The 24,953-nt window shown below is 44.4% G+C and overlaps 1 protein-coding gene across 1 annotated transcript in view; it reads right to left on the bottom strand.

The window, feature by feature from the left end:
* The window catches only part of ACOXL (acyl-CoA oxidase like), a 344,180-nt gene that overhangs the window by 305,711 nt on the left and 13,516 nt on the right, over positions 1 to 24,953 (bottom strand). Inside the window, exon 2 of the mRNA XM_042930333.1 lies at positions 7,860 to 7,956. Coding sequence (XP_042786267.1) covers positions 7,860 to 7,956 — 97 coding nt within the window. The remainder of the gene's footprint in view (positions 1 to 7,859; positions 7,957 to 24,953) is intronic.

A 24,953-nucleotide genomic window follows, 5' to 3' on the forward strand; every position in this document is an offset into this window, starting at 1 on the left:
TCGAGCTCCATGCCAGGCTCTGTGTTGACAGCTCAGAGCCTGGAGTCTACTTCAGATTCTGTGTCTCCTTCTCTCTCTGCCCCTCCCCTGCTCATGTGTTCTCTCTCTCTCTCTCTCTCAAAAATAAATAAACATTAAAAAAATTAAATTGGGTTTTTTGTCCTTTTATCATCGAGCGCTAGGAATTCTTTATGTAACATAGGTACAAATCCTTTGTATCTGGACATAATTTTTTCAAATATATCCATTGCAGATATCTTTTCCTAGTTTGTGGATTGCCCCTTTATTCTCTTAATGATGGCTTTCGATGAAAAACAGTCTTCGATTTTGATAAAGACCGATTTATCAGTTTTTTCTTTGACATGTTTAGCATTTGGGGTGGGGGAGGGTCCTCTCTAAGAAACCTCTGCCCACCCTAGGCCCGAAGGACATTTCTCCTTTGTTCTTTTGCAAACTTTGTAATTTTAGAATTTATGTTTAGGTGTATAATACGTCTCAAATTATTTTTGCGTGTACTATGAGATAGGGATCAAGGTAAACTTTTTTCTACATATTTATCTACTTGTTCCAGCACCATTAAAGAAAAGGCTTTTCTTTTCCCCTTGAATTGCCCTGGCAACATTGTTAAAAAATCCATCGTCATATATGTATTGGCTTATTTCAGGATTCTCCATAATGTCCCATTAATCTACTTGTCTGTCCTTATACCAATACAACATCATCTTGAGTAGCTTTATAATAAGTCTTGAAATATGTAATGAAGGTCCTCCACAGGTGTCCTCTTTCAGGACTCCTTTCATGATTACAGATCTTTCACATTTCCGTATATGTTTTCTGAATCAACTGGTAAACTTTGATCAAGGCACTATACTATTTTAAAAATAAGCATCATGCGGTGCTGCCCCCGCCTCCCCCTTCCCCTACCTCCCACCCAACATTATGAAAACCCTCCAATGACTCCAGTTACTTTTGCAAGAAAATCCAACCTTCTGACCATGGCCTCCCCATCTGGTTCTTTTTATTCTCTGCTGGCTCCTTAGTCTCTGCTGATTCTCTGGGGGAGCCACACAGTAGGGTAGGGTGCTTGAGGAGAGTGCTGGGAGAATCCTGCGACAAAGGCCGTGCGTAACCACTGTACTTCTGTTCTCCCCAGGGGCCTTGACTACTCCAGGAAAGCCCAATGTCAGGAACAATGAAAGGTGCCGTGCCCACGGCTCTGTCTAAGGAGATTTATCTCCTTTCGCAACAACATCAGTGTGGTATTCTGACAGTTTAGGATTTTCCAGATTCTTGCGTTAAATTTAATGCCTCTTCTCTTCGCAGCACATGCTTCCTTACCAAATTCCTAGCTGCTTTGGAAATTTTGTGTTTGTCATTAATGTTATGACACAGCTTATCAGCATTGATGGCATGTAATGATGAACGTGTCATACTGATGACTAGCTTAAAAGGCACGAGCTTACTTTCATGTTAATGCAAAGTCTCTTTATAGTTTACGTTAATTTTAGTGTAAAACAGTTTTCTACATGTTTGCAACACGAAAGATCATGTTGCCCTTGAAGAGAGACAGTTTTGCTTCTTTTCCAGTTTACCATGTTTGATTTTTTTTTTATTGTTCCCAATCATTTTATTACTCACCATGTCTGATTTTTATCTGCAGCGTCTACAACCATCTGACATATGAATTTACTTGTTGATTCTTTTATTGTCTGCCTCCTCCCAGGCTAAAATATAAGCTCCATAAAAACAAGTGATTTTGGGGGAGCCTGGGTGGCTCAGTCGGTTAAGCGTCCGACTTCAGCTCAGGTCACGATTTCGCAGTTTGTGAGTTCGAGCCCCGCGTCGGGCTCTGGGCTGATGGCTCAGAGCCTGGAGCCTGCTTCCGATTCTGTGTCTCCCTCTCTCTCTGCCCTTCCCCCGTTCATGCTCTGTCTCTCTCTGTCCCAAAAATAAATAAACGTTAAAAAAAAAAATTTTTTTAAAAAAACAAGTGATTTTGGTCTGCTTTGTTCACTGCCTCTTGAACAATGCCTGGCTCATAGTAGGTGTTCAATAAATACTTGTAAAATGAGTGAATCGCCTCACCTGCCACAGAGAAGGGACTTAGCAAATCACAGCAAGTAATAACTATTGTTATTTTAACATGATATTTCACCGTAAGAATAATAATTAAGCCCCAAAATAAGTTTTCATTGTGCCAAATTGTCTACAGTGCAATAAATAAAGAACACTGGGATTCCGGCTGCTCTGGAGTCCCTGGGTGGATCCCAACTCACTCCTGGCATCTTCTCTCAAATAATTCCTGTGGCCATCATAGATGACAACTCACTTTAAATGCCAATCTACACAGAGGAACTTCTGTAAACAGGCCACTCTGTCTTGTCATCTCTGCTCAAATCCTCCACAGCATCCCTTGTGGCCAGGGCTGGCCTGGCCAGACTGCTGGCCAAGTGGCCAGGGTCCAAGTCTGTAAAGCTGGAGCTGGGACAGGGCCTCCTGCCAAAGGCAGCACACAAGACTGAGAGCCAGGGGCAGCCTGTCACAGCCCACTAGGAAGAGCCTGGGTTCCAGTACAAACAGAAGCCAGAGGGCCAAGGGCAGAGCTAAGGCTAGAGTGTTAGAGCCAAGAGCTCAAAGCAGGCCAAGAACCAGTACAGGGAAGGGGGTGGGGGGGCAGGGGTGTGTACTTGGTCATGGTCTGCAGGACCTATCAGGGCTGGCACTGGTGTCTATGGGCAGCAGGGCAGGCCTGAGTAGGATGGGCTGGTGTAAAGGGCCTGTGGCAGAGTAGACATCCTCACCTTCACGGAATATTCTCTACTGAGCTCTTTCTCCACAACACACCTGTGGATTCTGCGTAACTTGCTGGGAAAGGCTACTCCTTTTCTCGGGGGTTAATTAGGAATGCAATCACTCTTCCCATTCCTAAATACCTTCTAAGGTGAGCTGATCTCAGAGTCTTACTCCATTTTAGATATGATCGCCCACCTGGTATTTCTTTAAAAACAAAGACAGGGGCGCCTGGGTGTCTCAGTCTATTGAGCGTCCGACTTCGGCTCAGGTCATGATCTCGCGGTCTGTGAGTTCGAGCCCCACGTCGGGCTCTGTGCCGACAGCTGGAGCCTGGAGCCTGCTTCGGATTCTGTGTCTCCCTCTCTCTCTGCCCCTCCCCCACTCACACTCTGTCTCTCTCTGTCTCAGAAGTAAACATTTAAAAAAAATTTTTTTAATAAAAAAAAAAAAGACAAAAACCGTCTTAAACCTAGACTAAAATTCTGACTGAAATAATAATTATACTATGATAAATACAAATATAAAGCCACTAATCTCCTGCCAGTTCCCCTTCAAACTGATCTGAGAGTGGACTTCCTGAGACGACAGTGGATGGTTTTAGATCAGTGGTTCTCAAACTTTATGGTCTCTGGACCCCTTTACATTCTTAAAAATTATTGAGGATTCCAAAGAGCTTTTGTTTATGCAGGTTATGTCTATCAAGATACCATACTAGTAATGCAAACTGAGAGGTTAAAAATTTTTTTATTCATTTAAAAATAATAATACTATACCCATTACATGTAACTGACATGATTCTTATGAGAAATCACCATAACTGGGACACCTGGGTGGCTCAGTCAGCTGAACATCTGATTCTTGACTTCAACCCAGGTCATGATCTCGTGGTTCATGGGATAGAGCCCCCAGTCGAGCTCCACACTGTTAGTGCTTGGGACTCCCTCTCCCTCTCTCTCTGCCCCTCCCCTGCTCGTACTCTCTGTCTCTCTCAAAACAAATAAACGTTTTTTTAAAAACCTTTAAAAAGGGGCGCCTGGGTGGCTCAGTCAGTTAAAGTCCTGACTTTTGGTTTCGGCTCAGGCCATGATGTCACAGTTCATGAGTTCAAGCCCCACATTGGGCTCCATGCTGATGGTGTGGAGTCTGCTTGGGATTCTCTCTCTCTGCCCCTCCCCTGCGCAATCTCTCTTTCTCTCTCTCAATCTCTAAATAAATAAAGTTACAAAGAAAGAAAGAAAGAGAACATTAAAAAAATAAAGAACTCCCAAACCAAAAAAATCAGTGAGAAGAATGACGTTGTTTTATATTTTTACAAATTATTTTAGCATCTGGCTTAACGAAAGACAGCTAAACTCTCATATTTGCTTCTGCGCTCAGTCTGCTGCCATATGTTGTTTTGGTTGAAGGTTATGATGAAAATCTGGTGTCACACACACGTAGTTGGACATCTACTTTTCAGGTAGTACCTGAAAGGGTCTTGGGTACCCCCACGGGTCCTCAGACCATACTTCCAGAGCCACGGGTTTAAATAATAATGACGCTGCCATGCCCAACACCCATGTGGGTCATGGGGATGAGGACAAGCAGAACTCGGGATGAGAGAGAAGATGTTGGGGTGGGGGAGGCAACGCAGGCATGGAATGGGTACTCCATTATTCAAATATCTGCCCTCACTCCTCACTCCTGTTAGCCAGGAACAGCTTGATCCCCACTGTCTTCCTCCTGGGGAAAGGAAACATTGGGACAGAGCATTCCTATAAGTCAGCCCTGAAACATGACTGGCAGAGACCAAGTGCTGAATGGGAACAATTTGGGGTAGACAGCAGAGTCTTGGGAAAGAAGGATAAGAGAGCAGTACTCAAGCCAGGATACACACTGGACCACTTGGGAAATTTAAATACTGATTGATTGAGTGAAAGCCTGGACGGCAGGAGTTTGGAAAGTTCCCCCAGACAATTCTAATGTGCGGCCAGGGATAAGAACGGCCAGGTTTAAGTGGGCTCAAAAAGCAGACCAGCTGGGTTCAAATCTGTGTTCCACTCATTACATATACAACTTAGTAGATGTATAACCTCGGGCCGATTACCCGTCTTCAATTTACTCATCTGTAAACTGGAAACACCATTATGGATGTTGTGGATATTAGGTGAGATCATCCATTTAAAGTTCTTGGTGCTGTGACTGGCATTAAATACGTACTCAGTAAGTCTGAGCTGTCATTATTGGGTATGGTGATTTTGGTGCAGGCCGTCAGCCTCAGTCGACCCCAGTTTCAGTGTTCCCATAAAGTAGATCTCCCGCCTAGGTCCTCTGTCTCCCCAACTCTGGAAATACAGGGAGTCGGTGGCTTCCCCCACCCAGGATTTCCACAGGGGAAGAAGAGGACAGTTGGCTTAGGGCCACAAATGTGGCATCACCAGAAACAGGCACGTGAGAAGTCAGCGAGGTGCAACGATGTTCACACTGTGCGTGTGCAGACACACTCTGTAGTCAGACTCGGATATTGTTTTTTCCTTTTGAAATTATTAGGACATCTCAAATCTACTGCAGATGGCAGAGGGGAAAACACAGAGTGGAAACATTTTAATGGCTTATTCTTGGCCGGTGGCCTGTCCATAGAGACCTGGAACGAATGAGACTCACTCCTCATTTGTCCTCAAGAACATCATCATTACACATTCCACACAGCATTCTGCCTTGGAGCTCATCGGATCATCCACAAAAGTTAACAGCAACACGAAACGGGGGCCAGGGAAGGATGGAAAGACCTGGAAAGCTCTCTGAACAGGCAGTATAGCCATGACTCAATATTTTTATTAAGAGGCAGAATGAATCATGTAACACTCCTTCTAGAATTACTGGACGTGGACAGCTCCTCCAGCTGTTTACAGGGCAGAATTTGAGAGCCTTCAAAAATAGATGTGCCGCTGAGTTTCGTGACATCCACCCAAAGAGATGAGCCTGCTGTGCTGATGACCGACTAGTTTAATTTCCTTCAGGTTCATTGGCTTTTGCGAATTCGCACAGAGAAAAGCGCCAAATGGGCTGAAGTAAGTCACAGAAATGAACCGGAGGGATTGTCTGGGACCAATCCTGTGGCTCCTGGAGGAATAAACCTAATCAACCAGGACAGGGTTGTCCAGGCTGCCCAAGACCACGGAAGGAGCCACTGAAACAGCAAGATAATTGGATCCAGGGATCAACAGCTTCGGCAGGAGCAAGATTACACAGGCTAATCCTTCAGACTCAGTAGGATGAGCGGCAATTAGTAACCTTCATTAAGGGATCAACTGTCACATCCGGTCTTGAATACTGACACTGAGTGAGGCTATAGACATATTGGACTGATTAAGAGGAGACTGACCACGTGTCAAGATTTCACCTTCCATCTAGCCCCATGCCAGATGCACTGGAGACCAGACTCTCACTCATACAGTGGCTGAAATCGAAGAGGGTTGGGGTCTTTCGCTTTTTGTCTTTTTTCTTTGCCGGTTATATTCACAGCTCTGAACGTATGCTCAACTGAGAGGCAGTTTACTAGCTTAAAATCCACTTTGCCAAACTGCTTGGTATGAAATGATTTTTCAGGCTTTGCAAGCATGCTTCCCTCTGTTATGTGGGCATTTTCTTTCCACATGCTGTCCTTCTAAGTGTGCCCTTGTCACCTCGGAGGTGGCTACAGTACTCCCACAGGGGGTGCCAAAGCTCTACCTTTTGACAAGATGATCCTGGGTCTGTCCTTGCTCAGGACAGCCAACCACAGGGGGTGGCAGGGTGGTGATCTATTCACCTCAGGTCCCCCACTGGCTCTGATCCACATTTCACAGAAACAAGCCTTCAATGGCCTCCAGAATGGGGAAGACCTCCACCCCCTCGGTCCTCAGACTCCCCTCCACAGCTTGCACTGGGCAGGAAAGAGCCAGGCTCACTGCAGGATAGGTTCCTGAAGCTTATTCCTCATTCAAGCCCCTTTCCTAGGGTCTCACTAGGAGTTTTGTTTTGTTTTGTTTTGTTTTGTTTAATGAAAGTGTTAGGTTTAAGGAAGCTATGGAGTTGAATGAAATGGATGGAAATCAATTTTTTTAATATTTTTTTTGAGAGATAGTGCAAGCGGGGGGGGGGGGGGGGGGGGGAGGGGCAGAGAGAGAGGGAGACCAAGGATCCGAAGTGGGATCTTGCACATCCAGTAGAGAGCCCCACTTGGGGCTCAAACTCATGAACCCTGAGATCACGACCTGAGCCGAAGTCAGATCCTTAACCAACTGAGCCACCCAGGCACCCCTGGAAATCAATTTAAACTCGGCTAAAACATACAGCTCCTAATGTTCACTTCATGAAGGAGTTCTCTAATCACATATTCTTTATTTCCTTCTTTCTTTTTAATGAGGCTAAATTGACTAAAATAATTTCACTGAGTTTAGAATGGCAATGTTCAGACAAACAAGACTCATACATTTTGGACAAGTCTAACTGCTTTAAAAGCCTATCAAATTAGTTCATTGCATTTCTCAGATATTTGAATTTATGCCCCAAATTACAGTTCTTTTGCAAACAAATATGTCATTACTTCTGCTGAGTCCCCAATTCCCTAGCCTGTGATCTTCAGAGACGTGAATGTGTGGGCCAAGGGAAGGAGATCAATTAGGTTACGGGGGAGTGGGGCAGGAAAAAAGGGCTGAAAGGGCACCTGGGTGGCTCAGTTGTTTACATGTCTGACTTCCACTCAGGTCATGATTTCATGGATCGTGAATTCATGCCCGCACTGGGCTCTGTGCTGACAGCATGGAGCCTGCTTCGGATTTGCTGTCTCCCTCTCTCTCTGCCCCTTCCCACTCCCACTCTCTCTCTCTCTCTCAAAAATAAATTAAAAAACATTAAAGAAAGAAAGAAAAAAGGGGCTGAAGAAGGCATTTCCCCATACCAATGACAGTTTTCCCTGGGACAAAATAAACGTCCTTCCACATGTCACAGAAGTAAACAACAAAAATAAAAATATTTTTCTTTCTCTTTCTGTCTCTCTGTCTCACTCATATACACATCACAAGCAAAATAACAATGAAACATACCTGTTCCTGAATTGCACGTTTTAACAGAGGTAGACCCATGACAAACTGCACTCTCTGAAATGTCAAAGCTCTCGTTTCATCCAGACTTAAATCATACCTGTGAAGAACAGATACAAAATGAGTGTTAAGGCACTGACTTGGTGACTCTGAGTAGAGCCTTTGGACCAAGGGATGTGACAGAGCAGACAGCTTTGTTACACCTCTTCCCTCTCTTACGTGATACTGCAGGTCAAAGGAGGCCAGCTATGTGTGTAACACAGACCATGTATTCAATATAGTGGGGTACAAATGGAATGAAAGACAGAAGGATTTCCTGACAGGGTGACTTTAAAACAAGACTCCAGCATCTCCTCTTCAGGTGCAAAAGATTTTCATGTACCCAAAATGACTCAAGAGCAGCTACTAGGGAGAGCGAGGGAGAAGAGAGTGACCTGTGTGGTACAAGGGGTGGACTGTACTGGCCATGAGGACTGTCACTTAGAGTTTCCTTCAAGAGAACCCAGAGTCGGGAGCAGTTTCCAAACAAGCTCCAGCTGCCATACCTTGGAAGTAGTAGTGGCATTCACCCCAGGCTACTTTCCTCTTGCCTGCTCCTAGCTATGATTGAGTAGGGTAACGTTCTAGATCAAGGCCATTATTGCCCAACAGGCAACTTATGTCAGGACACCCCCCTCTGACACTGGCCCACTGAGACTTTCTTATAACTGCACTGTGCCCTTCTCTCTCATTCCACAGTGTCATCCCTGCCTGCACACACTCTGAAGCTTCTCTCCACCTCCTCCAGCTCCCTTACATTATCTTTCACAGACCCCAGCCCCTCCCATAAGTCACCCACTCATCTAGTCCCATCCTGGCATTTGCTTCTTCTCAACAAACCTAAACTGACACAGAGGGGGAGATTCCACTCTTCCATCTAAAATGTTTAAATGCAAAGCATAACCTGAGCCTGGAAGAAACCTCATTCAGGTTTGACCCTTGGTTCTGTGTGACCAACATCAAGTGACCTGGCTTCCTAGTACCTCCATCCTCCCATCTGGAAGATGGGAATGATAATTGCACATAACTCAGAGGATTGTCACCTCAAATGCTTATCCCAGTTCCCAGTGCTTGCATATATATAGTAAGTGCTCAATAGTATTAACCTCCATTCATACCCTTAGTTACCACCCCACCCCCCTAAACTCTGTTAGATCCATTTTTACAGTCTCAGCACCCAACCCAAGGCTGGCCACACTACGCTCCATTAAACTTATTTTCTTCCTATAGTTTCATGACCAGATCCTGGAGACAGCGTTCCCATGTATGTCCCAAAAGGCATGCCAAATACATATACTATCCCTATATAAAGTTCATTCCTAACAAGAAATACAAACTGCATGGGTGCAGGGTCCAAGTCTTGAACTGTCTAGCCCTCTGGACCGGCACAGTGTCTCACATTTCCTAAATACCTGCTGGTTGATTGCCTCAGACCAAACAAGAACCAATCTGATTATCTTGACTTTCTCCCATCCATTCAGCTGGCAGGTAACAAAAAATTCAAGGGGACCCACCATTCATCCTGGAATGTAAAATAAATGCCAACACTCACCCCCCAGAATGCCAGATGGACACAGAAACTCCCCAACAGAAGAATCTTCTCTTTTTCTTTTTATGAGTCAGCTAGCAGACCTGATCTGAAAACCACTAGTGAGGATTTCAGTATACACATTACTGCATTCAATCAACATTTTCCCTCAGGAGAACAGAAAACAAAAATTCCATTTTCAATGAAACTAGGAGTCAGGAAAAAATCTCCAGATACTCACATAGAGGTAATACCTGCTAATGCATCTGAATTGATGCAGGATTTGGGCAGGAGGAGGTGGAAAGAAGAACCACAGAAAGAGATATCACAGCACAAGGGCCAAATGGTGGCAAATCTTAAAACACACTGGCAAAAATGCGCTTCCTAATGTAAGACGTACACACTGAGATGTTTAACTTGGAGCTTTAATCTGGAAGAGCAAGATAAGGATGGCAATGAGCTAGCAGGTAAGAAGGCTCGCTGGTCCCTGAGCCAGGTTTAGGGTCCGGGCGGTGTGCAGAATCACAGGGACAGGCCATGTGTTAAAGAAGCAGTCTATCTCTGTGGCAGCAAGGAAGGGAAAAGGTTCTATGTTATGAAAAGGGACAACCCTGAACCACCATCCCAACTTCTCCTGCTCCCCAACCCTGAAACCTCTTAGAATAACCAGGCCAGGGGTACCTGGGTGGTTGGTTAAGCGTCTGACTCTTGATTTCAGCTCAGGTCATGATCTCATGGTTTTGTGGGTTTGAGCCCCACATCGGGCTCTGCACACTGACCATGTGGGGCCTGCTTGGGATTCTCCCTCTCTCCCTCTCTCTCTGCCCCTCCCCTACTCATGTTCTCTCTGACTCTCTCAAAATAAATAAATAAACTTTAAAAAAAGATAAAAGCAAAGCAAAGAAAGCAGCAAAAATGAACTACTGGGACCTCATCAAAATAAAAAGCTTCTACACAGCGAAGGAAACAATCAGCAAAACTAAAAGGCAACTGACAGAATGGGAGAAGATATCTGCAAATGACATATCAGATAAAGGGTTACTATCCAAAATCTATAAAGAATTTATCAAACTCAACACCCAAAAAACAAATAATCCAGTGAAGAAATGGGCAAAAGACATCAATAGACACTTCTCCAAAGAAGACATCCAGATGGCCAACCGACACATGAAAAAATGCTCAGCATCACTCATCATCAGGGAAATACAAATTAAAACCACAAAGAGATACCACCTCACACCTGTCAGAATGGCTAACATTAACAACTCGGGCAACAACAGATGTTGGTGAGGATGCGGAAAAAGAGGATCTCTTTTGCATTGTTGGTGGCAATGCAAGCTGGTGCAGCCACTCTGGAAAACAGTATGGAGGTTCCTCAAAAAACTAAAAAAAGAACTACCCTACGACCCAGCAATTGCACTACTAGGCATTTATCCACGGGATACAGGTGTGCTGTTTCGCAGGGACACATGCACCCCCATGTTTATAGCAGCACTATCAACAATAGCCAAAGTATGGAAAGAGCCCAAATGTCCATCAATGGATGAATGGATAAAGAAAATGTGGTATACACACACACACACACAATGGAGTATTACTTGGCAATCAAAAAGAATGAAATCTTGCCATTTGCAACTATGTGGATGGAACTGGAGGGTATTATGCTAGGTGAAATTAGTCAGTCAGAGAAAGACAAAAATCATATGACTTCACTCCTATGAAGACTTTAAGAGACAAAACAGATGAACATAAGGGAAGGGAAACAAAAATAATATAAAAACAGGGAGGGGGACAAAACAGAAGAGACTCATAAATGTGGAGAACAAACTGAGGGTTGCTGGAGGGGTTGTGGGAGGGGGCATGGGCTAAATGGGTAAGGGGCATTAAGGAATCTACTCCTGAAATCATTGTTGCACTATATGCTAACTAATTTGGATGTAAATTTTAAAAAACAATTAAATAAATAAAATAAGAAAAGAAAAGAATAGAAAAGAAAAGGTCAGGCCAGCAATCATCCAATTGTATTCAAGTAATCCAATTACAAGTAATAAAAAGATACTAGCATAGAATTGATACAATGATCCTATAAGAAAAGTGGAGAAAAAGAGCAGCAAATCCATTAACAAGGCAAAACACTACCAGAAAAAAGGTCTGGTCAAAAAATTGTGACCAAATATTATCTGTATGTTAAGTGGAACCAATGGTGTAATAAAGCCAGCTTAAATCAGTTCATGGGATGCAACTGTTAGATGTTAAAGAATTTTTGTGAACTGGTTTTTAAACACAGCCATTATCAAAAATTAACTTATATGAAGTTACACTTCAATAAATTACATTTATAAATAAAGGCAATAAAGACTCAAACTCATCACTTCCTAATTATTTTGTCATATTTTACTATCATCTATGAGCTTAGGGTTATTTATGTCTATTGGTGGAAATTCTACATAATGGAGGACTTCTGGTTCTGCCAGCATGAAATAGCCCCATTCTTTCTCCCAGATTCTCCCTCTTACAAAGGAAAAAACCCGTGAACCGTACGCAATAAACAAACATAGGAAGATTCTGATAGGTGCAAAGAAGGCAGGCCACCTAGAGGGCATTCAGGGCTTGAGGAATGGCATGTCAGGGGATTCTCTGAGTCTCCTTATTGTTTCCTGTCTATGCTGCACAAGATGCTTTAGAATCTTCTAACCCAGAATTTCCAGCAGGCAGAGACAAAAAATACTCCAAGAAAAGCCTATTCTCCCTAGCTGAAGGATGTGAAAAGGGTCTAGAGTTGCTGGGCAAATATTAGACTATCTTTAGGAACGCAGGCGGGGGAAGCAAGCCACTGGCGACTGGCAGTGTGGGTGTGCAGTGGGGTTCATGGGCATCAGCGAGGACAGACCTTCAGAGCACACAGAGCACAGGGAGCTTGCAAAACTGTGGGCTCGGCAGAAGTCCAGCCTTAGCCTGATTCGATGGGACAGGCTGGAGTATAAATGGCACCATGGACTTGTCCCATCCTGTCATTCAATCACGGGCAGAAAGCATAACCTCAGGCATTTCCTGGGACAGTAACTCCCATGAGTCCAGGACAATTCCCAGGAAGTTCAGCTGTGAGTTGATATCAGTCAACACTGACAGTAGCTACGAGATGAGTATACAGGTTTGGTGAAGGGATCAGGGTAGGGTGTTACCAGCAGTTGCTGAGCAGCTGACTAAAGAAGTTAGAAAAAAAAAAAAATTAAACTAAAAGAAAGGAGAAAAAATAAATTATTAAAGGAAAAGTAGAAAAGCAATCAGTTAGAAGACAGAAAAAGTAATAACTAATAAATCCAAAATCTGGGCTCTGAAAAAAACCGTTCAGAGGTTGTTAAACATTACTCCGGCAGTATTAGCCAATGCAATTTGACAAAGGAAAGAAATTCGAGAAATTAAAATTTGAAAGAAACAGATAAAACTATGTACAGGTGATACACGTGTTCGATTGACTCTTTTAATGGCCCCTTTGCCAGATCTCCTCTGATCCCTGCGCTTTGACACTGCAGTTCTCCTAAAGAGGCAGAGTATACTTCCTCACCCCTTGAATCTGGGCTTGGCCACATGATTTGCTTTGGTCATTAAGATATTGGTAGACTTGAGAAAAGCAAAGACTTGGGGCGCCTGGGTGGCTCAGTCGGTTAAGCGTCCGACTTCAGCTCAGGTCCTGATCTCATGGTTTGTGAGTTCGAGCCCCACGTTGGGCTCTGTGCTAAGAGCTCAGAGTCTGGAGCCTGCTTTGGATTCTGTGTCTCATTCTCTCTCTGCCCCTCCCGCACTTGTGCTCTGTCTCTCTCTGTCTCTCAAAAACAAAGAAAAATTTTAAAAAAGAAAGAAAAGTCTTAAAAAAGAGCTACTCCATTTCTCTTCCTCCCTTGCTCCTGTGCAATCCCATGGGAATATGCTTGAGCTAATCTAAGAACATACCTGGGCTAGCTTGCCATCTGGAGGCAAGGTATAAACTGAGAGACATGTGAGGAAGAGCGTGGTTGTCTCATCCAAGGCCATTCTAGATCAGCTTACCTCCAGCAACCCCCAAACTGGAAGAGCCTAGGTAGCTTAGCCAGTTAAGCATACAACTCTTGACTGCGGCTCAGGTCATGATTTCACGATTGGTGAGACCAAGCCCCTCAGTGGGGTCCACGCTAACAGTGAGGAGCCTGATCGGGATTCTCTCTCTCCCTCTCTCTCTCTCTCTCTCTGCCCGTCCCCAGCTTGCATGTACTCTCTTTCTGGCTCTCTCAAAATAAATGAATAAAAACTTAAAAAAAAGAAAAGAAAACTGATACACGTGACTACATAATAACAAAAACTTTTGCATGGCAAATAAAAACTTAAAAAAAAGAAAAGAAAACTGATACACGTGACTACATAATAACAAAAACTTTTGCATGGCAAAACACTGTAAGAATAGTCAAAAGACAAAGGACAAAATGCAACAAGATATTTATTACTGACGTCATTGCAAAGGGCCAGTCTCCCTAATTAAAGGGCTCCTATATAACTCATTAAAAACAGACCAACAAGTAGGCAAAGTATTTGAACAGATGGCCCACAGAATAAGGAATACAAATGACACAAATATATTTTTAACTCTCTGCTGTCATATGCAATAAAAGTTAACTACACTGAAATATCCATTTTTACCTATGATGTGAACAAATCTGGACAGTCTGGTAGCACCCTGTGTTGGTAAGGTTATGGAGACCAGATGCCCTTATGTGCTAGCCTAGGGGAGGCAGGGAGAGAGGTATAAATCGGTACGATTTATATGTACAGCAATTAGACATTATTTATCAAAACTACAAGTGTACCTACTTTTTGACTCAGCAATTACCCTTCCGGAAACTTTATCCTTTGGATTTCGTTACACATGTGAGGAGTAAGTTATAGAATCACATAAGCTATGGATCCTCTTTTTTAATAAACTCCAGTATTTATTCATTATAAACTCTGTAATCAAAAAGAAGAAGAAGAAGAAGAAGAAGAAGAAGAAGAAGAAGAAGAAGACGACGACGACGGAGAAGGAGAAGAAGAGAAGAGAAGAGAAGAGAAGAGAAGAGAAGAGAAGAGAAGAGAAGAGAAGAGAAGAGAAAAGAAAAAAGAAAAGAAAAGAAAAATGTGGATCAAGTGACCTTTCAAACTACAAAGACCACACAGTAAAGTCTATGGGAATGCCATGAAGTGGGTCACACAGACAAGATTCTAGAACAGAAGTATTGGCTATTTTCTTCCCATTTCCATTCCAGTCACTTTTTGATAAAATGGTTGTTATTCATCTATTTTAAAATTTTGGGAGCACCTGGGTGGCTCGGACGTTGTGGGGCATCCGAACTCTTGATCTCGACGCAGGTCATGATCTCAGCATGTGAGACAGAGCCCCGCGTCGGGCTCCACGCTGGGTGGGGAGCCTGCTGAAGAGTCTCTCCCTCTCCCTTTGCTCCTTCCCCACAACTTCTCCCTTTGCCTGCCTGCCTCTGTCTCTCTCTCTCTCTCCGTCTCAAAAATTTTTCTTAATTCACATCTATTCTCGCATTAAATTAAGCTTCCTGGGGCACCTGGGTGGCTCAGTCGGTTGAGCGTCCGACTTCGGCTCAGGTCATGATCTCACAGTTCGTGAGTTCAAGCCCCGCATCGGGCTCTGTGCTGACAGCTCAGAGCCTGGAGCCTGCTTCACGTTCTGTGTCTCCCTCTCTCTCTGCCCCTCCCCTGCTCACGCTCTGTCTCTCTCTCTCTCTGTCAAAAATAAATAAACATAAAAAAAAATTAAGCTTCCTGCTCATACTGACACTAAGCATCTCATAGCAGTCAAGTTTTAGTAATGATTTTGTGTCAGTCTGTGCAGAAAAATAAAACATACTGCAAGGTCAAGTGAGGATGGTTCATGCACAGATACTACACACACTGGCCAAAGCACCTGACAAATTATTAAAAACTATAAAATAAACTCAAGAAAACTGGGTGACTCTTAAATAGTTCCCAACTATTAAAACCTAAGTTGAAGAAATTCTGTATTCAAAAAAGAAAAATGTGGATCAAGAGACATTAAAGAACATTCCTCAATAGAGACAAGTTAGACATTTCAGTGAGAGGTCTACCCCATTCCCCTGCACACCCTCACTCCCAAAACGCACTACCAGAGATGTGTATAATATTACATGGGCCGAAACAGCAATTCAGCAGCACAACATTGCAAGCATCTAAAAGATGAGTGATTGAGTGAAGGACAGTGCATCCGTATAATGAGATTGTTACAGAAAAAGGAAGATCTCTCTACATGCCAACATAAGGAAATTGCCAAGATAAGTTTTAGAAAAAACATTTTTTTTCAACATTTTTTTTTTTTCAGAGACAGAGACAGAGCACGAGCAGGGGAGGGGCAGAGGGAGAGGGAGACACAGAATCCAAAGTGGGCTCCAGGCTCCGAGCTGTCAGCAGAGTCCGACATGGGGCTCAAACCCATGAACGCAAGATGATGACCCGAGCTGAAGTCAGATGCTCAACAGACTGAGCCACACAGACGCCCCATCAAGATACGTTTTAAATGAAAAAAGCAAGGTGCAAACAAGTGAATATATTACTTTTACTGTTAAAAAGCAGCAGGGGGAGAAGACTACATATTTGCTTGCATATATATTGTTGCTATTGTCATTCTCTTCAAGGACACACAGAAACTATTAACAGTGTTGACCGTTTGTGTATGTGGGGTGGAAATGGGGGAAACTTGGCAAATGGGAAATAGCACTCTACCTTTTTATGTCTTCTGACTTTTCAATCACATTGAGATGTATTTTTAAAAAACACATTTAAAAAAATATTTTAGGGGTGCGTGGGTGGCTCAGTTGGTTGAGCGTCCGACTCTTGATTTTGGCTCAGGCCATCATCTCATGGTCCGTGAGTTCAAGCCCCACAGTGGGCTCCATGCTGACAGTTTGGAACTTGCTTGGGATTCCCCCTCTCGTCCTCTCTCTCTCTCTCTCTCTCTCTGCCCCCCCCCCCCGTGCTCTCTTTCTCTCAAAAAACAAAACAAAACAAAACAAAAAAAACGGGGGGGGGGGAAGGAGGCAAAGATAAAAGGTTTCTCTAAATGTGTATTAATTTTTTTAATTGTGCACTTAAAATGACCACTAGATGGCGATTGCTCTTCATTTGAACTGCCACCACGAGGCATTTAGGCAAGAAAGAAATTAAAGCAGGATGAAGAAGTCTTGGAAACTGCCTGAAACCTTGAGCATCTGACTATCTTAATAAAAATACCTAGATTCCTAACACTTTTCAATAAAAAAAAGTAACCACCTCGGCAATGGAAAAAAACGGGATTTTAAGAATAGCGCCCACCCTGAAACTCTCCAAATTTCTACACAACATGAATAACTGTGCGCTTTCAGTCTTTAAATATCAATCTCCACACCTAACAATTTTCATAGGCCACACCTCAGATGCTCTTTGTATAACAATGGGGCATAAATCATCCACCAGGATTATTTTGCGGTATTTCAACATACATAATTTCTCTGTCTTCTTGAATCCGTAAGATACGAAGATATGGCAAACATTATTCTCCATGCCTCAGACTGCGGACAGAGGCCCTGTGGAACTAAGAGCCTTGGCAGGCCCTGGGTGGATGGTGTGGGTGTCAGGATTAGGAGCTGTGGGACACCATGAGGACAGCTGTGGGGGTACACAGAGGGCCCAGCTCTGCCCCCAGCAGTCCCACCATCACCTGACTTATCTACTGGTGTTCTGTGTAGGATTTCGCTTGGAAGGAAGACGGTGCCATTACTAAGAACAAGCTTGAAACCCTCTGCCCCAGCATGTGCCACCAGCAAGAACTGAAACGAGGTACTAATGTCATCTTCCCTCGGAGAGGCGGGGGGTTTAGACAACCAGCAGAAGTCAGATACCTGTCTAGGAAGTCTCACGTGTGCAATCAAGAGCAAACTACAAGGTACAAAGTAAATAAATAAATACAGAAATACAGAAATAAGCATCAACGCCTATTAGAATGGCTAAAATAAATAATACTGACTGTATCGAGTGTTGAGGAGGATGTCGAGCATCTGGACCTCTCCTTTGCTGGTGGCGGGAATAAGAAATGGTACAGCCACTCTGGAAGAGGCTGACGGTGTCTTACGAAGTTAAATGGAACTCAGCAATCCCATAGCAGGTATTTACCCGAGAGAAATGAAATCCGTTGTTTACACAAACACTTATACGTGAATGTTCGCAGCCACTTGCCGACTGCCCCAAACTAGAAACAGTCCAAATGTCCCCCAAGTGGGGACTAAAGTGTGGGACATCTGTACAAGGTGGTATTGAGCAAAAAAAGGAGTGAACCACTGGTACACGCGACAACTTGAATGGATCTCAAAGGCATTGTGTCGAGTGAAAAAAAAAAAAAAGGCACATACTATAGGATTCCAATTTTATAACATTCTCAAAAGGATAAATTATAGTGCTGAAGAATAGATCGGTGGCTGTCAGAGGAGAGAGTTACAGGGAGGATCTGACTCTAGAGGAGAAATGGGTGGGGGGGGGTGCCTGGGTGGCTCAGTCGGTTGAACACCTGACTTCAACTCAGGTTGTGACCTTGAGGGGTTTGTGGGTGTGAGCCCCACGTCGGGCTCGCTGCTGTCAGTGAGGAGCCCACTTCGGATTCTCTGTTCCCTTCTCTCTCTGCCCCACCCCCACTTGTGTTCTCTCTCTCTCTCTCTCTTTCTCTCTCAAAAATAAATAAACATTTTTTTTTAATTAAAGGAGGGATGCCTGGGTGGCTTAGTTGGTTAAGCATCCAACTCTTGGTTTGGGCTCAGGTCATGATCTCACGGTTCGTGGGACGGAGCCCCAGGTCGGGCTCTGCACTGAAAGCGTGGAACCTGCTTGGGATTCTCTCTCTCCCTCTCTCTCTCTGCCCTTCCTCTGCTCATGCTCTTTCTCTCTCAAAATAAATAAATAAACATTCTTTTAAAAAAGAAAAATTATGGGGGCACCTGGGTGGCTCAGTCGGTTGAGCGTCTGACTTCAGCCCAGGTCATGATCTCACGGTTCGTGAGTTCGAGCCCCGCGTCGGGCTCTGTGCTGACAGCTCAGAGCCTGGAGCCTGCTTCCGATTCTGTGTCTCCCTCTCCCTCTCTGTCCCTCTCCCCATCAGGCTCTGTCTCTTTCCTCAAAAATAAATAAACGTTAAAAAAAATTTTTTTAAGAAAAAAAAGAAAAATTATAAAAGAAGATGGACAAATTATAAAAGAAGATATACAAATGGCCAATAAGCACACGAGAAAGTGCTCAACAACACTGGTCACCACGGAAATGGAAATTAAAACCGTAATGAGATACCACTATACATCTGCCTGAATGGCTAGAAAAAAATAATAATAAAGCGAAATAAAATGCTAACAAGGATGAGGGGCCACTGAACTCATACTTTGTTGTGAAGATATATAATGATACAATCATTTTGGGAAAAGGCCTGTTAACTTCTCATAAAATTAAACATGTTATCTACCCTATGGCTTAACAATTACACTCCTGGATATTTACCCAAAAGAAACAAAATGCTCACAAAATTCTTGTAGAAGAACATTCAAATCGGCTTTATTCATAACAGCCCCAAACTGGAAACAGCCCAGGTATCCATCACTAAGAGAACAGAGAAACAAACTGTGATTTATTATAAACTGTGATTTATTATATAAACTGTGATCCCATGGAATGGGGTACTGCTTAGCAATAAAAAGGAATATACTACTGATACACATGCATGACGTGTATTAACCTAGAAAACATTATGCTGAGCTCTCTCGAATCACTTGTTCTGCAGGAAGCCAGCTGCCATGATGTGAGGACACTCAAGTCGCTTCATGGAGAGTCCCACACGGGGAGAAATTGAGGCCTCCTGCCAACAGTCATGTGGGTGGACCATCTTGAGAGTGAATCTTCCAGCCCCAGTCAAACCTTCATAGGACTTCAGACCTGAAGTCCTACGTGCAACCTCATGACAGACCCAGAGCCACCCAGCTAAGACACTCTGAAATCCCCACCCACAGGAACTGGGTGAGATAATACATATTACCTTTTATAATGCTAAGTTTTGAGGTCATTTGTGACATATCAATAGATAAATAGACACATGGCATTGTCATACACACACACACATACACACAACTGACGGGCAAGAACTAATATCTTATTTTTAAAACACTTTAACAATATGTAATACACCAAGAATAAGACATGAGTCATAAAATGATACCCTAATCAATTATCGCAAAGAAAACGCACTTATATGATCCTCATCCATGTCAAAGAAAATCACACTATGTCACCAGCACACAGAATCTCCTCTCAATCATTACTCCCTCTCTCCTGCCCACTGCTAGCTGCGCTCTTGACCTGTAACTCAGTCAATTATTTTTGACTGCTTCTGAATATTACAGAAATGAGATTAGACTCTATGTATTCTTTTGTGTCTCATTTCTTTTGCTCCACATGGCCAGTGAGATTTATCTTTGGAATCTACCGCAGCTGTGGCTCATTCATTTTCACTGCTGCACAGGATTACGTTGAATTAATATACCACCAAAGATATGCTGAGTGAACAGATCGTGCGACTCCACTTACATTAAACTCTAAAACAGACAAAATTAAAACATAGTAGGGGCGGGGGGATCCACAAGACTGGTTACCTCTGGGAAGATAAAAGCAAGGATTGAGCGGAAAGGGCATGAGGGAACTTTCTGGGGTGATAGTAACGTTCAATATTTTGATAGAGGTTTGAGTTACATAGGCGTATGCAGGTGTCAAAACTCTGCGAGTGGACATTTAAGATTTTTGCATTGCATTGCATCTTAAGCAAAACACGACAAAACAAACACCTGAACACATTTTGAAGTCTCGTTCATGATATGCACACTGAATTATCTGGGGGGAGGGGGGACTTTGAAATGCATCCCAAGAGTGAATCATGGTGGATAGAGGGTTGTGTAAATGAACAAACATGTAATATAGCAAATACAATAATATGTTCATGGTAGGATCTAGGTGGTGAGTATTTGGAACTCAGTGTTAAAGTCTTTCAATTCTGTTATATGTTTAAATTTTTTAAATATAAAACTGGAAGAAAGTAGATGACCGGAAAGGGGAATTATGGTAGGGCATCATTTCCTTATGTAAAAATGAGACCTTCAAGGACAGATCTTGGTTTCTAAAAACTATTCTCAAATAAAAGGAACATGGGCTCACTGGAGAAATGGGCAGAGAAAATACAAGATGAGCCCAGAACATCTTGTGGTATTAGAAAGTAAAGAAGTCCTTCAAAAAAAAGTCCCCCAAGGATGGAGGCGTGTCAAGGGGACACAGGAGACGACTGAAAGAGCCCCCTGGGGTCAACGCTGGAACGACGAGGACAGCAAAATGAATGACGTCCTACTGGACTGTAACACAGTCATAAAATAAATCTGCAGGAGTCCATAGTGATACAAATAGTTAAAATAAATAAATACATAGGGAAAAGAGATGAATAGCCTGAAATAATTTGTGTAGCTACCTCCCCCTCTAGCAGGTGGGGCTTCACCTGTCTCCACACCATTACTACTGTCCCATGAGCATTGGCTGCGCTTAACGACCTGCTTGCAGAGGGGAACTGTCACTTTACAATGAAAAGATCTGATAAACACTACCCCGCCCGGGGTTTCAAGGTTAACATCGCTGCTGATGTTGATAGCATGTACCCCCTGTTATGACTGACGAGAAGGGTACTCGCCCTCATACTCTTCCCAAAATCCCATAACCTCCATCTAGACATGAGAAAAACATCAGGCAGACCAAACTGAGGGTATTCAACAAAATACACGACCAAAGCTTTTCAAAAGTGTCGAGGTCAAGAAAAGCACGGGAAGACTGAGGATCTGTCACAGGTCAGAGGACGTTAAAGAGACATGACCACAAAACGTAATGTGGCATCTTGGATGGGAGCCTGGAACGGAAATAAGACACTGGTGGAAAAAGTGAGAAAATTCTAATGCAGTCTAGAATTTAGGTAATAGTAATGAACCAGTGCTGCTTTCTTCGTTTTGACAAACGTACCGTGGTTGTGTCAGATGTTGACAACAGTGGAAACTTAATGAGGGGTATACGGGAACTCTATTTTCTTCACAATTTTTCTAAAAATTGAAAATTATGCCAAAATTAAGTCCATTTTGAAAAGAGACAAGAAACAAGGCGACAATAACAACAACAAAACAGATCTTGGTGCATTTTTTGAAAAACCTTGTAAAAACCCAACAAACAGAAAACCACTTTAAAAAAGCAGTTGTGTGTTATTTTTTTCCTCTCAAAATCTAAATCAAAAATCAGCTCTAGGGCAATGGAAAGCACATTTTCAGATACCAAATGTGAATGCCCTCCTGACAAGAAATATCCTTGGTGCCGAGCCTTATCCGGGCGGCACCCACGTTCTGGAGTGAATACTGACAAGAACTTGGAAATCAACTCTGGTGCCTCTGCTTCGCTAGCCTGTTCTTTTGTCCTGGTCCCTTTTATCATTTTGCTTCGGGAGACATCTCCAGCTTGGCCCAGGTTAAACTCCCTCGGTCACTCTCTTCTCGTTGAAAATGGCAAAAATCAAAACGCTCCGTCTCCCTTAAGAAATGAGGCGGGACCCACTGCCAGGCCTTCGCACAAATGAAAGGCAGCGGTGAAGAACAGACCCCCAGAAGCAGCGAGAAGAGAAACCCTCAGTCTTCCAGTAAGTGCCACAGCTGCCTCACAACTTGACCTTCCACCTTCCAGAGCCTCCACCCACCCCCGGGAGCCCTCGCACAGCCTGGATGACCTGACCCTGAATGGAAACAGAAACCGTTAAATCATCCTGTGGTAACTGTCAAAGACTAAGGCCCTGAACCAACAAGGGTGACAGAAAACGCTACGGGAAGGGTTTTCTAAGCACTGCGGTTTAATTGTAGCTGTGGGGTTCGCTCAACCACAGAGAAGTACACTTGCTCAGTGGCAAACTCCACGAAAGTAGCAGAAAGAAGGCAAGGAGAGAGAGAGAAAGGAGGGAGGTGGGAGAAAAGATCCTCCCGGCCAGAGACAGAAATGTGATGGGAATCCCGGGAGGCATTGCCAATCCACATTCCCGCATCCTAGGCCTGCCGGCCAGCGACTGCGAGTGAAGAGATGCCTCCTCTCCATCCTTCCTTTCGGTCTTCCTTCCCGCGCTTTCGGTAAGCGTCTGCACCACACCAAACACGGGGCACTCAAAACGGATCCGGCCTGTTCCTACCCTCAAGGAGCTCAGCCTCTAGACTGGAAGACACCGGAGGAGAAGGAGGGTCCCCAAACAGCGTGACACTGAGAGAGCTTTCACACATTATCATTAAGACCTCCGGTGGCCAGAGAGCCGTTCCTGCCTCCCCAGGGACGGCAGGGTTGTTTTCTGCGGTAGAAAGCTTTCGGTTTAGCATTTACCTTTCCTTGGTTCTGTCAGGACGGGCTGCCGGGGCAGTGAGAAGGCAGGGGAGCAAGAAGCGGGTCTCTCTGCAGGATCCGCTGAGAAGTGGGGTGTGTGTGGGCTGAGAGAGGAAGTCCCCAGGAGGGAGGGAGCAGGAAGGGGACGTAAGGAGGAAAGGGTCGGAAGGGAGCAGGAAGGAAGTGAAAGGAGATATATGACCAAATGAGCGGAAGACAGGAACAGGTACAATCACCCAAGACAAAAGATAGGAACTTTCAACAAACTCAGACATGCTCCCCCACTAGGTAAAGGTATGCGTGCCAGAGACTGCTGCTGGCTTGACCTTGCCCACCAGGACTCCTAGGGTGCCACACCAGCTCAGCCCGAGGGGTGGCTCCTCATAGCTCCAGGCTATCATTGTGATCCCAGCCTCCAGGACGGCATCTGGCTTAGAAAGGAGACTTGAAATCTCAAACAAAGAGGATTATTTTGGGGGGTGCGAATAAGAGGTGCTGAGGCTGAAGTGACACAAGAGAGGTTGGTTGAGGAAACAGAAATGGGCGGGCAGCACCACTTAACTAAGTGTATTGGAGGATGGCTAGATCTGTGGTCGACTGGCATAAGCAGGCCTTGACGCCCTCCTAGGGCTGTGCCTTGCCCATGGAATGGTGGAGTCTGCTAGCTTGCTGGGTTTTGTGTTTCCAGCTGTGGTGACACTGTTGGTCACACAAAGGACGCTTTTGGTTGAACGTTATGGTACACATGGTCTGCAGGGGCCAGAGTGGAAACCCCTCGTCTTCAACAACAACCCATTCGACAGCTATGTAGGAATCACCCTCAGTGGGTTAAGCAACATGCACAGGAGCCAGGGTCCCCTGCTGAACCTTGAGAGCCACCTATCCACCTACCTGTCCATTTACAAGTAAATGGGAACCGGGACCCCCCCGCCCCGGGTGGCTCAGCCAGTTAAGCATCTGACTTTGGCTCAGGTCATGATCTCGCAGTTCACGAGTCCGAGCCCCATGTTGGGCTCTGTGCTGACAGCTCAGAGCCTGGAGCCTGCTTTGGATTCTGTGTCTCCCTCTCTCTCTGCCTCTCCTCCCTTCTGCGCATGCTCTCTCTCTCTCTCTCTCTCTCTCTCTCTCAAAAATAAAATAAAAACAGAAAAAAATTTTTTTAAAAAAGCAAGTAAATGGGAACTGGAAAGATGGACATGGAAATTCCCTTGGGGGCTAATTACAACCCAGACTTCAAGGCCTGAGATCCTTCAAGGGTCAAGAAGAGGTTGAGTCAATACTCTCCCATGGCAGCCAAGGAGGAGGTGAGGAGAGCACTCAGGGACCAAGGAGTCTGCAGCACCCTTAGTAAGCCCACAGACAGTTTCAGAACAAACAGAGGTTTGCACGTGCTCCATAAAGCCATCGTTACGAAGAGACTGACAGGCAATCAGAGCCCAATGCTTGGGCTCCTGACAGCACCACCCATGCACTTGAATTCTAGCCTCTGCGCCTGAAGCCAATGTGAGCTGTGTTTCCGTCTCCGCACCCGAAACAGGAGTGACTACCCACATGGGCCAACCAAGAACTGAAGAGAAACTGACAGCAGACAAAGGATAGCAACAACATATTGGCAGCCAAAAAGTGACCAGGCAGGTGAACGGGGAGCAGACATCGCAGAACAGAAAATGCCAAGTTTATGGGGCCGGGAAGTCAACCAGCTGGTACAACTGAACTCCACTAAGGCTTGGGGATTGGAGGCTCCAGGCACCTCTGACAGCTCCAAGTCCCCTCCCCCAGCTCATCACAGCCTGAAGGTTCACTGTCAGGAGAAGGAGACGTGAGAGAGCAACAGAGAAGACGCACACTGAGAACAGTGGGGCCAGGGGGAGACCCCTCGGCCAGAGGCCCCACTTACCAACATTGAGGACATAACCAAACATCAGGAATGGCCTGCACATCACGGGCAGCTTTGACAACTTCCCAGCAGATGGCTATAAAGTGACTTGTTCTAACGAAATCAGAGTTAACACGCATTCTCCAGCAAACAGAAGTCAAAT

Source organism: Panthera leo, chromosome A3 (assembly GCF_018350215.1).
Source record: "Panthera leo isolate Ple1 chromosome A3, P.leo_Ple1_pat1.1, whole genome shotgun sequence".
NCBI lineage: Eukaryota > Metazoa > Chordata > Mammalia > Carnivora > Felidae > Panthera > Panthera leo.